Raw genomic sequence first — 15,665 nt, 5'->3', positions numbered from 1 at the left:
TTTATCTGTCTCTTTCTCTAGCAGGATCAGGAGAGAGCTGTTTAAGGTCAGTGAGTTCTTTTTTTTTTTTTTTTTAAAGATTTTTTATTTATTTATTTGATAGAGATAGAGGGAGAGCACAAGCAGGTGGAGTGCCAAGCAGAGGGAGAGGGAGAAGCAGGCTCCCCGCCGAGGAAGGAGCCCGACGTGGGACTCGATCCCAGGACCCTGGGATCATGACCTGAGCCGAAGGCAGCCGCTTAACCGACTGAGCCACCCAGGCGCCCCTAAGGTCAGTGAGTTCTTGTCATGTGTCTTTACCTGTTCAGTCACCACTGGAGAGTTTCCTGCCAGGATCCATCCTCAAGGTGAAAGGTGGAAGGTCCTCAGTGTAGTTTCTAATGCTCCAGGAAAGCCCTCTGTGCTCTTCATCAGTTCCCACCTTTGGACCTCCCACTGGAACCCTCCACAATTGTGTTTCTCCACTTAAGCATCATTTAGTTTACAAACCAGAGGTAGCAAGTCAATTACTTCTGGAGACTAAAACTTTAGCCTGGGAGGGAGATTATTATTTTATTTATTTATTTATTTATTTATTTATTTATTTATTTATTTATTTATTTTTATTATGTTATGTTAATCACCATACATTACATCATTAGTTTTTGATGTAGTGTTCCATGATTCATTGTTTGCATATAACACCCAGTGCTCCATGCAGAATGTGCCCTCTTTAATACCCATCACCAGGCTAACCCATCCCCCCACCCCCCTCCCCACTAGAACCCTCAGTTTGTTTCTCAGAGTCCATAGTCTCTCATGGTTCATCTCCCCCTCCAATTTGCCCCCCTTCATTTTTCCCTCCTACTATCTTTTTTTTTGTATATATATATATTTTAAATTTTATTATGTTATGTTAATCACCATACATTACATCGTTAGTTTTTTTTTTTTAATTTTATTATGTTATGTTAGTCACCATACAATACATCATTGGTTTTTGATGTGGTGATCCACGATCCATTGTTTTCGTATAACACCCGGTACTCCATGCAGTACGTGCCCTCCTTAATACCCATCACCGGGCTAACCAATCCCCCCTCCTCCCTCCCCTCTAAAACCCTGTTTGTTTCTCAGAGTCCATAGTCTCTCATGGTTCATCTCTCCCTCCAATTCCCCACCCCCATTTTACCTTTCCTTCTCCTAATGTCCTCCATGTTATTCCTTATGTTCCACAAATAAGTGAAACCATGTGATAATTGACTTTCTCTGCTTGACTTATTTCACTTAGCATAATCTCCTCCAGTCCCATCCATGTTGATGTAAGTTGGGTATTCATCTTTTCTGATGGCTGAGTAATATTCCATTGTATATATGGACCACATCTTCTTTATCCATTCATCTGTTGAAGGGCATCTCAGCTCTTTCCACAGATTGGCTATTGCAGACATTGCTGCTATGAACATTGGGGTGCATTTGGCCCTTCTTTTCAGTAATCTGTGTCTTTGGGGTAAATACCCAGTAGTGCAATTGCTGGGTCATAGGGTAGCTCTATTTTTAAATTTTTGAGGAACCTGCACACTGTTTTCCAAAGTGGCTGTACCAACTTGCATTCCCACCAACAGTGTAAGAGGGTTTTCTTTTTTTTTTTTTTAACATATAATATATTATTTCTTTCAGAGGTCCAGGTCTGTGATTCAACAATCTTACACAATTCACAGCGCTCACCATAGCACATACCCTCCCCAATGTCTATCACCCAGCCACCCCATGCCTTCCACCCCCCCACCACTCCAGCAACCCTCAGTTTGTTTCCTGAGATTAAGAATTCCTCATATCAGTGAGGTCATATGATACATGTCTTTCTCTGATTGACTTATTTCGCTCAGCATAACACCCTCCAGTTCCATCCACGTCATTGCAAATGGCAAGATTTCATTCCTTTTGATGGCTGCATAATATACCATTGTATATATATACCACTTCTTCTTTATCCATTCATCTGTCGATGGACATCTTGGCTCTTTCCACAGTTTGGCTATTGTGGACATTGCTGCTATAAACATCGGGGTGCACGTACCCTTTCGGATCACTACATTTGTATCTTTGGGGTAAATACCCAGTAGTGCAATTGCTGGATCATATGGTAGCTCTATTTTCAACTTTTTGAGGAACCTCCATACTGTTTTCCAAAGTGGTTGCACCAGCTTGCATTCCCACCAACAGTGTAGGAGGGTTCCCCTTTCTCTGCATCCCCGCCAACATCTGTCATTTCCTGACTTGTTAATTTTAGCCATTCTGACTGGTGTGAGGTGGTATCTCATTGAGGTTTTGATTTGGATTTCCCTGATGCCGAGCGATGTTGAGCACAAAAGTGCTCTGTTGTGTCTGTTGGCCATTTGGACGTCTTCTTTGGAAAAATGTCTGTTCATGTCTTCTGCCCATTTCTTGATTGGATTATTTGTTCTTTGGATGTTGGGTTTCATAAGTTCTTTATAGATTTTGGATACTAGCCCTTTATCCGATATGTCATTTGCAAATATCTTCTCCCATTCTGTCAGTTGTCTTTTGGTTTTGTTGACTGTTTCCTTTGCTGTGCAAAAGCTTTTTATCTTGATGAGGTCCCAATAGTTCATTTTTGCCCTTGCTTCCCTTGCCTTTGGCAATGTTTCTAGGAAGAAGTTGCTGTGGCTGAGGTCAAAGAGGTTGCTGCCTGTGTTCTCCTTTAGGATTTTGATGGACTCCTGTCTCACATTTAGGTCTTTCAACCATTTTGAGTCTGTTTTTGTGTGTGGTGTAAGGAAATGGTCCAGTTTCATTCTTCTGCATGTGGCTATCCAGTTTTCCCAACACCATTTGTTGAAGAGACTGTCTTTTTTCCATTGGACATTCTTTCCTGCTTTGTCAAAGATTAGTTGACCATAGAGTTGAGGGTCCATTTCTGGGCTCTCTATTCTGTTCCATTGATCTATGTGTCTATTTTTGTGCCAGTACCATACTGTCTTGATGACGACAGCTTTGTAATAGAGCTGGAAGTCCGGAATTGTGATGCCACCAGCTTTGCTTTTCTTTTTCAACATTCCTCTGGCTATTTGGGGTCTTTTCTGGTTCCATACAAATTCTAGGATTATTTGTTCCATTTCTTTGAAAAAAGTTGATGGTATTTTGATAGGGATTGCATTAAATGTGTAGATTGCTCTAGGTAGCATTGACATCTTCACAATATTTGTTCTTCCAATCCATGAGCATGGAATGTTTTCCATTTCTTTGTGTCTTCCTCAATTTCTTTCATGAGTATTTTATAGTTTTCTGAGTACAGATTCTTTGCCTCTTTGGTTAGATTTATTCCTAGGTATCTTATGGTTTTGGGTGTAATTATAAATGGGATCGATTCCTTAATTTCTCTTTCTTCTGTCTTGTTGTTGGTGTATAGAAATGCCACTGATTTCTGTGCATTGATTTTATATCCTGCCACTTGACTGAATTCCTGTATGAGTTCTAGCAGTTTTGGGGTGGAGTCTTTGGGGTTTTCCACATAAACTATCATATCATCAACTTCTTCTTTGCCGATTCAGATGCCTTTTATTTCTTTTTGTTGTCTGATTGCTGTGGCTAGGACTTCTAATACTATGTTGAATAGCAGTGGTGATAGTGGACATCCCTACTGAGTTCCTGACCTTAGGCGGAAAGCTCTCAGTTTTTCCCCATGAGAATGATATTCGCTGTGGGTTTTTGATAGATGGCTTTTATGATATTGTGGTATGTACCCTCTATCCCTATACTCTGAAGAGTTTTGATCAAGAAAGGATGCTGTACTTTGTCAAATGCTTTTTCTGCATCTATTGAGAGGATCATATGGTTCTTGTTCTTTCTTTTGTTAATGTATTGTATCACATTGATTGATTTGCGGATGTTGAACCAACCTTGCAGCCCAGGAATAAATCCCACTTGGTCGTGGTGAATAATCCTTTTAATGTACTGTTGGATCCTATTGGCTAGTATTTTGGTGAGAATTTTTGCATCCATGTTCATCAGGGATATTGGTCTGTAATTCTCCTTTTTGATGGGGTCTTTGTCTGGTTTTGGGATCAAGGTAATGGTGGCCTCCTAAAACAAGTTTGGAAGTTTTCCTTCCATTTCTATTTTTTGGAACAGTTTCAGAAGAATAGGTATTAATTCTTCTTGAAATGTTTGGTAGACTTCCCCTGGGAAACCATCTGGCCCTGGGATTTTGTTTGTTGGGAGATTTTTGATGACTGCTTCAATTTATTTAGTGTTTATACGTCTGTTCAGGTTTTCTATTTCTTCCTGGTTCAGTTTTGGTAGTTGATACATCTCTAGGAATGCATCCATTTCTTCCAGATTATCTAATTTGCTGGCATATAGTTGCTCATAATATATTCTTATAATTGTTTGTATTTCTTTGGTGTTGGTTGTGATCTCTCCTCTTTCATTCATGATTTTATTTATTTGGGTCATTTCTCTTTTCTTTTTCATAAGCCTGGCCAGGGGTTTATCATGGGAGGGAGATTATCAATCCCTCCAAGTACTCGTTCCACAGCAAAGGTATGAATGCAGAAATGCACTTCCCAATTCAGTTCATAAGCAGTGGTGCAAAATGTCTGGAAATTGATGCCACAAGATAAGAAACTCTTTTGAGAGAAAGAGGGAAATTGGGGAGATGCTAAAATATAATGCAATGCCTAGGCACTCTGGAGGCTTGTTTCCTCATCTGTAAAATGGGGGTTTACCTCCAGGTCCCATAGACTTTGGTTCTTGGTCTGTCACAATCTGGGATGCTGTGAGCTGGCTCTCTGGGTCCTAAATCAATGATTCAATGAGAATGAAGAAATACCTGTGTCCTAAAAGGGTTTTAGGATTAAATGAACTAAATAAAACGTCCACTCCGAAGCACAGAGCTTGCACAGTAGTGAGCCTGACCGTGATTGCCTTCCATGAAGGGGTTCCAGGCCCCGGTGGGGGGCGGGGGGTTGGGGCAGCCGCGGAGCGGGACACAGCCTGCACCCCGGCCCGGTGGCCTGCCCCGCCCACGTGGGGCCGCGGCCCCGTCGAATGACTCGGTGCAACGTGTTGGTGGCGGCGGCGGCGGCGGCGGTTTGGGCTCTTCCGGGCTCCGCAGCTTCCTGCCGAGCACCGCGCAGCCGCCTCCGCCGCGGAAGCCCCGGGTGCAGGCCTCGGCGGCGCCGGTGCGGGCCCCGGGCTCAGCCGCGCGCGCCCCCGCGGGGCCCCGGCAGCCCGACCGCAGGATGCGCGCCGCGCCGCCGCCCGCGCCGCTCCTGCCGCTGCTGCTGCTGCTCGCGCTCCTGGCCGCGCCCGCCGCCCGCGCCCACCGAGCTGAGTCCGCCCCGGCGCCGCAGCTCGAGCCCGAGCCCGAGCGCCGACCGCGGCCGTCGCCCGGCCCGGGGCCCGGGAACGCCACGCGGACGGGGTCTGCGGCGCCGGCGGGCGGCGGCGGCAGCTCCAACAGCAGCGGCGACGCCCTGGTGACCCGCATCTCCAGCCTGCTCCGCGACCTGCCCACCCTGAAGGCGGCCGTGATAGTGGCGTGCGCCTTCACCGCGCTGCTCATCGCCTGCTTGCTGCTGCGCGTCTTCAGGTGCGTCCCGCCGCCCCCTGTCCTTCCCCCGCGGGCCGCCCTGCCCCGCCAGCCTGCTGTCACCGCGCGCCCGCCACACCTGCGCGCACAGACGCTCGGGGCGCGCGGCTCCGCTGGGGGGGCGCTGCTGGGGGGCTCGGTGCGCGCCAGCTGGCCGGGCGGCCCCGGGCTCTGCCCGGCAGGAGTGCGCTCCCCGTACACGTTTTAGAAACGTTCGCCTCCTTTAACGACGGCTATCACGAATACTGGCTTCCTTTGAACTCTCTAATGTTTAAAGCTAACAGTAGCGCTACCGATTCTGATAATTCCGTATTTATTTTTACACGGAATTTATTTTATACCCATTTCACAGATGGGGGAAAAAAAAATCTCCGGAGAGGCAGGGCGGTTTATCCAAGTAGACTCAGTGGTGGCGGTAGAATTTGAATCCAGGGCCGTCTGCCTTTAACCTTACCCACCTTTATGTCCTTCCTCCCTTGCCTCCGAGGCGCCTTTTTTTTTTTTTAATATTTTATTTATTTATTTATTTGAGAACGAGAGAGCACAAGCGGGGGCGGGGGGAGCGGCAGAGGCAGAGGGAGAAGCAGACTTCCCGCTGAGCAGGGAGCCCGATGTGGGGCTCCATCCGAGGACCCTGGGATCATAACCTGAGCCGAAGGCAGACGCTTAAACAACTGAGCCACCCAGGCGCCCACCTCCGAGGCTTCTTAATGCCCCACCTGCCTTTTTCCTTTTTCCTTCATTGTGCTAACAAAAAAAAGCTGTGACTAGAGCTCGGGGATGTGCCCAGGACATGTGTTGGAGGTGTGCTTTGCACCGGGGATTGGAGCTGGACTCCAGGATGCTTGGCGACCCTTGGTGGTCTCAGGGCCTTTCTGTTGGGGGATGCAAATGGCTCTCCTGTTCCCCTGCCTGACAGAGCTTGTCCCAGTGAAGACTCCCAGGGGCATGAAGGGTCTTGGGGAGGCTTTTGTCAGTTGCTCAAGTTCAGGGAGAAAGTGTCTGGGAAATGAGGAAGGAGGACCTGGGTCCCTGGAGTAGAGATGGGAAAAGCTACCTGGGATACAAGGAGGACATTTTCCCCAAATGCCTGGGAAATCCTGTTTTTGCAGGAAATGAACCAAATGTGTCCTGTTGCTCAAGCGGGCCGCTGGGAAATCTGGGTGTGTGTGTGTCCATTATTCACTGCCCACCACCGGCATTCCAAGTGTAGACAGTGTGCTTTGCTGTTTGATCAGCTGTTGGAGGTTTGGGGCCAGGGGCTGGCTCTCCACCCTGGGGAGCATTTTCAGCACAAGAGCGGAAACCAGACCTGGAGAGGCAGGGTGGAGAGTTATCTGTTGAGGTTTGTTGTTGTTGTCGTGTGACTATGAGTCAAGGTGTTTCCTTGTGAATCTGTACGATTAGATGCCAGAGGTCCTGAGAAAATGGAGCGGCCGGGGGGGTGGGGGGCATGTTTCCACATCCATCTCCCCCATCCTCTGCCCTGGCACAGCCCGCGTTGTTCCTCACTGTGCTGGCCCCCTTGATGTGCTTTGGGCATTGAATCTCCCCCTACCCCAATCCTTTCCCCTGCCCTCACTCTTCTGCTTACAAACTTCAGTGGCTCCCTGTGTAGCTATTACCTGGGTGTGGCATTCAAGGCTCTTACAGACTGGCCCCAGCCCATCTGGCGGCCATTAGCCAGCCCTTCTGAGTCTCCTCTCTGTCACTTGCTTGTTTCCTTATGCTCCATGGTGTTGGCCTGTGCTTGCCGACCCCGGGGCCAGTTTCTGCTCCACACCTGCCGTGACCGCCCCAAGACCCAGCTCCCAGGCTCCTTCCTCTGTGTGGTTTTCTGGACATCTGAGTGAGACCCTCACTTGCTTTTCTGGCCTGCCCCAGCCCTAGCCTTGCCCATCTTCTGTAGAGCCCTTCTCAGGCCGTGCTTGGGTGGCTGGGTTTAGTGCCAAGCTCCCATTCTCAGCAGACAGCCCTGGGCTGCAGGGATGTCCAGTCCCTCCCAGTGTCTCGGTGTCCCGTGCCGGCCTGGCATTCAGTGGAGGCACAATGGTCCTTTACTGACTTCCCGATTGTTCTGCTGGAGTGAGCCTTGATGCCTAGAGCAGCTCTGAGCATGGAGTTTGAAACATTTTGCTCAAAATAGGCCTCCGAGCCTACAAGGCAGTGTACTTTTTAAGAAGGCATTTGAACTATTTTGCCAGTCTGCTCCTTATTACCCAGGGGTGGGGGAGAAAAGCAAGCAGCATGTGGCCGGATGTGAGCTGCGTGTTTGGGGGCGGGAGGGGGGGAGCCGGCACTCAGGCCTCGTTGGAGGGTTTGCGCAGTTTGGGAAGGAGGTTCTGATTTCGTAGAAGCTGGTTAGGTGTATGATCTGCCTCCTCTTCCAGGCATGTGTTCTTGCGGGGGTGAGTTTGCAGGTGCCCCACTGCCACCCTGGTTTCTGAGGCAGACAGGAAATTAGAGCATTTTACAGCTGGGAAGGGCCTTGATGGCACACAGTCCCCGTGCACTCCTTTGCCGAGGAGAAAGTTACATTCCAGGGAGCAGACTGAGTTACCTGCCAGAGTCTCGAACATGAGGCGGGGCTGGTGGCCCATCTTGCCGGTGGTCTGTACCGTGGCCTTTCCCCCCTCCGCAGTCCTCAGCAGGCTCAGCTCATCGGGCCTCCCGACCACCTGCTGCTCTGGGTGGGTGTCCCGTTTCTGTGTTGTCACTGGGTCCTGGCCATTCCACCCTTCGAGTGACCCGGAGGCTGGCTGTCCTGCCCGTGCCCGCATCCCTCTCCCATGGGAGCTCCTGCACCTGCCAGAGCTTCTGCCCGGCTTGGCTCCCTACCTTGTGTCCGAGTCTTAGCAATAGCCTTCACGCGTCCACTGCTGTTCCTGCTGCCAGTCTCGTCCCTGCCCCTGTCCATCCTCCCTATCTGGTCTCGTCCTTCCTCTGTCCACCGACGCCCCCATGCACAAGCTCCTTAGTGTGCGGACGATGCTGGCTCTTCATACACAGGGCGCCGCCTCCCTCTTGAGCCCCTGTGTCGGCTCTGCCTACTGTTCCAGCCCCGCTGGGATTCCAGGGGTTCTCCAGGGGGTCACGTGGCCTGGGACTGGCATGCTTTGCCCCACTCTGACCCTCTGCCTGGAGTCCCCTCTGCCATCATGACTACACGGCCAGGTCCTTGCTCTTTGCCCTCCTCTGTTCCCTCTGAGAAGCCTCTTCAGCCAGGGCCCTCCAGACCCCCCAGAGCACGCTGGGGTTTTGAAGGTCCCTTGTGGAGTTGAGACAGGAGACAGTCACTGAACGTGTCCCTCTGCTTTCCAGCCTGGGGGGCTCCCAAGAGCAGAGCTGGACCTTGATCCTTTGTGTCTCTCTGACCCCAGGTAGCCTCCAAGCACACACTGGCCTCTAATGAAGATATTTTTAGCAAATGAGTGTGGAACGCACAAGTATTTTGTGTTACTGATGCTCCTCAGAAAGTCCTCTGTGACTAGATGCATGGCTGATGCCGGAAACCTTCGAGGTAGGAACTCATTTGGATGGTGACCCTCCATTTCCTTAACAACGCAGACCAGGGAGGAAGAGGGTAGTCAGGTTACTGCTTATAAAGCAGCAACCCTAGCCCATTTGTCTATTCTCCCTGAAGGAGCCACCCTGCCAGACAACAGAAAAAATGTGGATCCAAGGAAACCGTTAAAACTGAAAGCACAGAATATATATAGTAATGAAAAATACGTATACCTTTAATGAAGCAATTTCATCCCCAAGGTACACACATTTTTCACTGTGATACATCTTCTTTCTTCTAATTCTATTAATTGGGAGAGGAAGCCAAGATGCTTGGGCAGTGAAGTTTCAGAGCAGTTCTGTTTGGTAGTGAAAATATTTAAGTAACCTAAGTATCTAACAATGGATCTCGGTTCAATAATTTATGGAAAGTATGGAATACTCTTCAGCTGTTAAAAATGATGATGCTCGGGCGCCTGGGTGGCTCAGTGAGTTGAGCGTCTGAGTCCTGATCTCAGCTCAGGTCTTGATCTCAGGGTTGTGAGTTCAAGGCCCGTGTTAGACTCTGCATTGGGCGTGGAGCCTACTTAAAAAAAAAATGATGATGTTGATCTAATATTATATATCACTAAGTGGAATGGTTTATAAAATAGCACGTGTAGTATGCTTTCATTTAAATAATAAATTATACATATAACAAACATGCACAGAAATCTATGTGTATGTGCACATTTGTGGATGTGGGTGATAATTATTTTTCAGGTTATGTTTTTTTTTTTTTTTTTTAAAGATTTTGTTTATTTATTTGACAGAGAGAGTCACAGCGAGAGAGGGAACACAAGCAGGGGGAGTGGGAGAGGGAGAAGCAGGCTCCCCGCCGAGCAGGGAGCCCGACACGGGGCTCGATCCCAGGACCCTGGGATCATGACCTGAGCCGAAGGCAGACGCTTACCGACTGAGCCACCCAGGCGCCCCTCAGGTTATGTTTTTACATGATCTGAACTTCCTGACAGCGGACATATGTTCACTACTGCTCTCCCTGTGTGTAGGGTCAGCTCCTTGCTCTGTCGTTGGGTGTATCTGAGGCCTGAAGACCTGTATGAGAGCGTCTAGGATGTAAACGACAAGTGGGATTTTTGGGTCCCAGAGCTACTCGTACTTGATTTTCCTTAGTCTGTACCGGTTCGCCCCCCCACCTGTAGTGCCTGAGGGTTCTCGCATCATAGATGGGAGGTACTTAGTACCATCTGACTTTCTCATTGTTCCAGGTAGATGGGTGTAATTTGGTCTCTCATTGGTTTGTTTGGCATTTTCCCAGTTTCTACTGAGATTGAGCAGCAGCCCCCCTTCCCATACTTAAGCAAGCAGATCTCTCCATCTGCAGAATCATTGACACTTTTTCATGTATTTGGATCATTAAGGAGCGCTGTTTTAAGACTGGAGACAACATTGGAAGGAGGGAAAGGCAGTTTGCATGCCCAGCACCCTGTGTGTGTGTGCGCGCTGCCCAGCTGTCCCCTCAGGTCTGTTACCTGATATGTTTCTGAGAGCTGGAAGGGAATCAACAAGGAGGCTGTGTCTAGGAAGTAGAAAACCGCAATTCCTCTAATTTTTTGATGTTTAGAAATATCTGGTGGGTTGTGTGGCGTCAGTAATAAGCCAGTTTAATGCCCCATGTGCTCTCTGAGGTCTCACTCGAGATCTGGGAGGAGTCTGACTTCACTCTCCAGGGTCTTCTGAACAGGGTGGAGACAAGGCAGGGAACCCACCACCTCCACCACGACTCTCCTTTCCCCGTGGGGATCCCTTCCCCATCTTGGCGAGTCTCCGAGCTCCGCTGCCCAGGCCACATTTCTCCCAGATCTCTGCTGGCTGCTTTCCCAGCCACTTCTTATTTCAAAAGCTTTGTAAAATCCTCTTCTGTGGAAGGAGGGTTTTGGTGCTTCCTGGGGGATGGGGAGGAAGATGAATTCCAGGTGGTCTGACACTGCCCGCTGTCACCCTTGTATGAATGGCAGACGTGCACGCCGCCGTGTCCTGAGGATGTTGGGACCCCAGAAGCTCAGTTACTTTCCTAAGCCAGCTCTTTGAAAAGGAACGAAGACTCTCCTGCCTAGCCCGGATTCCCCAAATTTCCCATTGTCCGTGTATTCACATTTATAATAAGAACGATGTTATTTAAGAGAAAGCAAAACAGCTTCCTACTTTTGGGATTTGGGGAAACTTACCGTTCTGACATGGTTTTAGTTATTGCTCGTTAGTAGAAGAATATTATTTTAATGAACCAAAGCCTTAAGCCGAGCGCGGTTGGCAAGTTAAGTCTCTTTATGTGAGTTTGAGAGAGACTAGGCAGCTTGTGTAGGGTTAGGTCATTTCTGATGGTTTGACCAAGGTTTTGAATTGGGGGAAAAGCTATAGAAGTGAAACATGTTTACCGTAATTTTTAATTTTTTAGTGGATTTTCTGTTTTCTTTCTTTTTCAGTTTCATTGAGATAAAGTGGACATAGAGCACTGTGCACGTTGAGAGTGTACAGCTTAATGGTTTGACTTAGATTTGTTGTGAAATGATTAGCGTTAGTTAACATCTGTCACCTCATAGAGATACCCAACAAAAAAAGGGAAAACATTTTTTTCTTTCTTTTTTTTTTTTTTTAAAGATTTTATTTATTTATTCATGAGAGACAGAGAGAGAGAGAGAGAAGCAGAGGGAGAAGCAGGCTCCCAAGGAGCAGGGAGCCCGATGCGGGACTCGATCCCAGGACCCTGGGATCATGACCTGAGCCGAAGGCAGATGCTTAACCATCTGAGCCACGCAGGCGCCCTTTTTTTTTCTTTATGATGAGAACTTTTGGGATCTACTGGTTTAAGTAGCTCCCAGGTACACCGTCTGGCAGTGTTTACAATACACCCCCCGTATGTATTTGTCTTATAACTGGAAGTTTGTACCCTTTGGCCACTTTCATCCAATCCCACGCCCCCATTTAATTTTATATATGACAGTGAAGAAAGAGTGTTAAATAAATCTAAGACAGAAAAAATTCAGATTTTTTTATTTTTTTAAAAGAGGGTAGAGTGTACCTTTGATTCCTTTTTCTGTAAAGTTAAAAAAACAAAGTCAAAGGACATGGGAAACATAAGTTCCCTCAAGTGGTTCTCATCCAGGGAGGATTTTTGCCCCCTTGGGGTCATTTGGCAAGTGTCTGGATATATATATATAATTTTAAAAAAGATTTTATTCTTATTAGAGAGAGAGGGAGAGAGCGCATGCACAAGTGGGGGTGGGGCGGGACAGAGGGAGAGGGAGCAGACTCCCCACTGGGCAGGGAGCCCGACGTGGGGCTCGATCCCAGGACCCCAGGATCATGATCTGAGCCGAAGGCAGATGTTCAACTACTGAGCCACCCAGGCGCCCCTGGAGATATTTTTGGTTGTCATGAGTTGCGGAGAGGGATGCTGTTGGCACCTAGTATTGAGAGCCCAAGGATGCTACAGAACATTGTACAGTGCACAGGACAGCCCCTTAACAAAGAACAGTTGAGCCCGAGATGTCAGAAGTGCCGGCGCTCCCTGAGAGTCTGGGCTGCGACGCTGTTGGTCGTCTGAAGTAAGCAGTGTACTGAGCCTTTCTGGGCTTTCAGTGCCCAGCGTTAATTGCCATATACACCTCCAAGGCCTACGGGGATATTTAGAATGACATGGAGTCAACCGAGTCCCTGGCTCCCCTTTAAACAGCTAAGTCTTACTGTATTTTAAAATATGGTTCTGAAAACAGATGTAGTTTATACCCAACGTTTTGGTCTTGCTTCTGCCTGTAACTGAGGATACAGTCATTTGGCCAAAATAATCAGGCAGGTGCATCTGCCTCTGGGCCTTTCAAATGTAATTGGTGACTTTTTAACCTGCGTGAGCCTCCCTGGACACATAGGACCCTGAGTGGAGGAGGTACCTCATGGCTGCTCTTATTAATGTGCCTGTGAGGACCCGGCACCTGCCACTGATTTCTTCTATCAAACTGGGAAGGGAGAAAAATCCCTCTTTAATTTAATGCTGAGCCCTCTGCCTTACGTGGCTTTACCTGTGAACTCTCATGCCCACGATCACCTTAGTTTCGAGGGCTTTGCAAACGCAGATCCGTCTTGGCACATGAGGTGCATTTAGGGGTGGGGGTCCCCTGTGTTAGTGTCTATATAGCACGCTTCCAGATTTAAGCAGAGAAGGCTTCAGGAGCTGTGCTGGTATTTTAGTCTTATGGCTGATGCTTTGGTTCTAACTCTTTGCAGAGGGAATTTCTGGGACCATGAATTTAGAAGCATGTTGTCATGGTTTCACTTAAAAAAATCTGTGCTTAGGAGCAAGATGGCGGAGGAGTAGGAGACCTGGATTTCGTCTCCTCTCAGGAATTCAGCTGGATAGGGATCAAACCATTCTGAACAGCTACAAACTCAACAGGAGATCGAAGAAAAGAAGAGCTACAACTCTCTGAACAGAAAAGCGACCACTTTCTGGAAGGTAGGACGTGCGGAGAAGTGAATCCGAGGCGTTATTCGGGAGGATAGACGGCGGGGGAGGGGCCTCCGTCGGCCGCTTCTGGCAAGTGATAGAGCCGCGGAGCACAAAATCGGAACTTTTAGAAGTCTGCTCCGCTGAGGGACGTCACTCCGGTGGCTAAGTGGGGGGTGGAACCCTCGCGGGACAGTGTGGTCTCAGGACCCTCGGGGTCACAGAAAGACCGGGGGTGCCTGAGTGCGGCAGAGCTCCCAGGTATCGGAGCAGGGAAGCCGGCTGCAGAGACGGAGCCCAGGCGCGGGCTCTCACCTTGGGGTTGTCATAGACCGCGATCCGCGGCACAGTCAGGCCACTGCTCCTCCAGCAGGGACCCAACAAGCGGCAGATCTGGGGAGACTCACCTTCTTCCCCCAGGGAGGAGCGGTGCGGGAGCGCACCGCAGGGATCTGCTGGGTTTGGAGACTCCACACGGGGTCGGGTGCCGGAGATAGAAACGCGCGGTCACAGGCCGGGTGAGCACGGAGTGCGGCCGGAGACCGGGGAGACGGGAGTGACTGACTGCTTTTCTCTGGGGGCGCACTGAGGAGCGGGACCCCGAGTTCTCGGCTCCTCTGGGGCAGAGATTGGGAGGCCGCCATTTTCACTCACCGCCTCCAAAGCTGTAGGGAAAGCTTGCAGGGAACAAAAGCTCCCGAGCAGATTACTTAGCCCAGACCGGGCAAGGGTGGGGCAATTCCGCCTCCGGCAAAGACTTTTAGAAACCACGGCAACAGGCCCCTCCCCCAGAAGATCAGCAAGAACAGCCAGCCAAGACCAGGTTTACTGATCAATGAGAACGGCAGAACTCCAGCGCTAGGGGAATACTGCACATAGAATTCATGGCTTTTTTACCATGATTCTTTAGTCTTTCAAAGTTAATTTTTTTTTAACTTTTTCTTTTTTTGAATTTTTCTTTTTCCCTTTTTCAACCAACATCTTATCAATGCCTTTTTTAAAAAAATTTTTATTTTTCATTTTTAGAGTCATATTCTATCCCTTCATAGTAGTTACCCGTATTTTTGGCATATATATATAAGTTGTTCTCTCTTTAAAATTGTGAGATAGTTTCTTCTAACAGATCAAAATACACCCTAAATCTCTAGTGTATGGTTTTTTTCTACTCCCCTGCCTGATCACATTCTCTCCCTTTTTTTTTCTTTTTTTTTTAAAATCCTCTTCTTTCTTTTTTCAAACAGCTTCTTATCAATTCCTTTTATAAAATTTTTTATAATTCCCATCTTTACAGTCATATTCCATCCCTTCATCATATCAACCCTTATTTTTGTACATATATAAGTTTTTCTTTCTTTAAAATTTTGGGAGGCACTTTCTTCTAACAGACCAAAATACACCCAAAATCTAGTGTGTGGTACTGATCTATGTGCCACCCTGATCATATTTGGTCATATTCTGGTTATTTTGTTTTGTTCTTTTTTTGTTTGTTTTTATCTTTTTCTTTTTCTTTTTTCTTTCTTTCCCTTTCTTTTCCCCCTGCTTCAGGTCTTTTCTGATTGGTTTAGAGTATATTTTCTGGGGACGTTGTTACCCTGCTAGCATTTTGTTCTGTCATTAATCTATTCTCCTCTGCACAAAATGACAAGACGGAAAAAATCACCTCAACAAAAAGAACAAGAGGTAGTACCGACTGCCAGGGACCTACTCAATATGGACATTAGTACGATGTCAGATCTAGAGTTCAGAATCATCACTTTAAAGATACTAGCTGGGCTTGAAAAAAGCATGGAAGTTATTAGAGAAACCCTTTCTGGAGAAGTAAAAGAACTAAAATCTAACCAAGTAGAAATCAAAAAGGCTATTAATGAGGTGCAATCAAATATGGGGGCGCTAACTGCTAGGATAAATGAGGCAGAAGAAAGAATCAGTGAGATAGAAGACCAAATGATGGAAAATAAAGAAGCTGAGAAAAAGAGAGATAAACAACTACTGGATCACGAGGGCAGAATTCGAGAGATAAGTGATACCATAAGACGAAACAACATTAGAATAATTGGGATCCCA

The 15,665-nt window shown here is 47.8% G+C and overlaps 1 protein-coding gene and 1 long non-coding RNA gene across 5 annotated transcripts in view; both read left to right on the top strand.

Annotated features, from left to right (window-relative positions):
• Window positions 1-15,665, top strand: part of LOC144382727 (uncharacterized) — a 614,132-nt gene that overhangs the window by 160,415 nt on the left and 438,052 nt on the right. The gene's annotated exons all lie outside the window — the stretch shown is intronic.
• Window positions 5,078-15,665, top strand: part of FAM174B (family with sequence similarity 174 member B) — a 37,707-nt gene continuing 27,119 nt past the window's right edge. The window contains exon 1 of the mRNA XM_036075540.2: window positions 5,078-5,596. Coding sequence (XP_035931433.1) covers window positions 5,247-5,596 — 350 coding nt within the window. The 5' untranslated portion in view covers window positions 5,078-5,246. The remainder of the gene's footprint in view (window positions 5,597-15,665) is intronic.

The sequence above is a fragment of the Halichoerus grypus genome, chromosome 8 (genome assembly GCF_964656455.1).
Source record: "Halichoerus grypus chromosome 8, mHalGry1.hap1.1, whole genome shotgun sequence".
Lineage (NCBI taxonomy): Eukaryota > Metazoa > Chordata > Mammalia > Carnivora > Phocidae > Halichoerus > Halichoerus grypus.
Note: the sequence above shows the minus strand (reverse complement) of the source record. Positions and strands in the feature narration are given on the sequence as shown.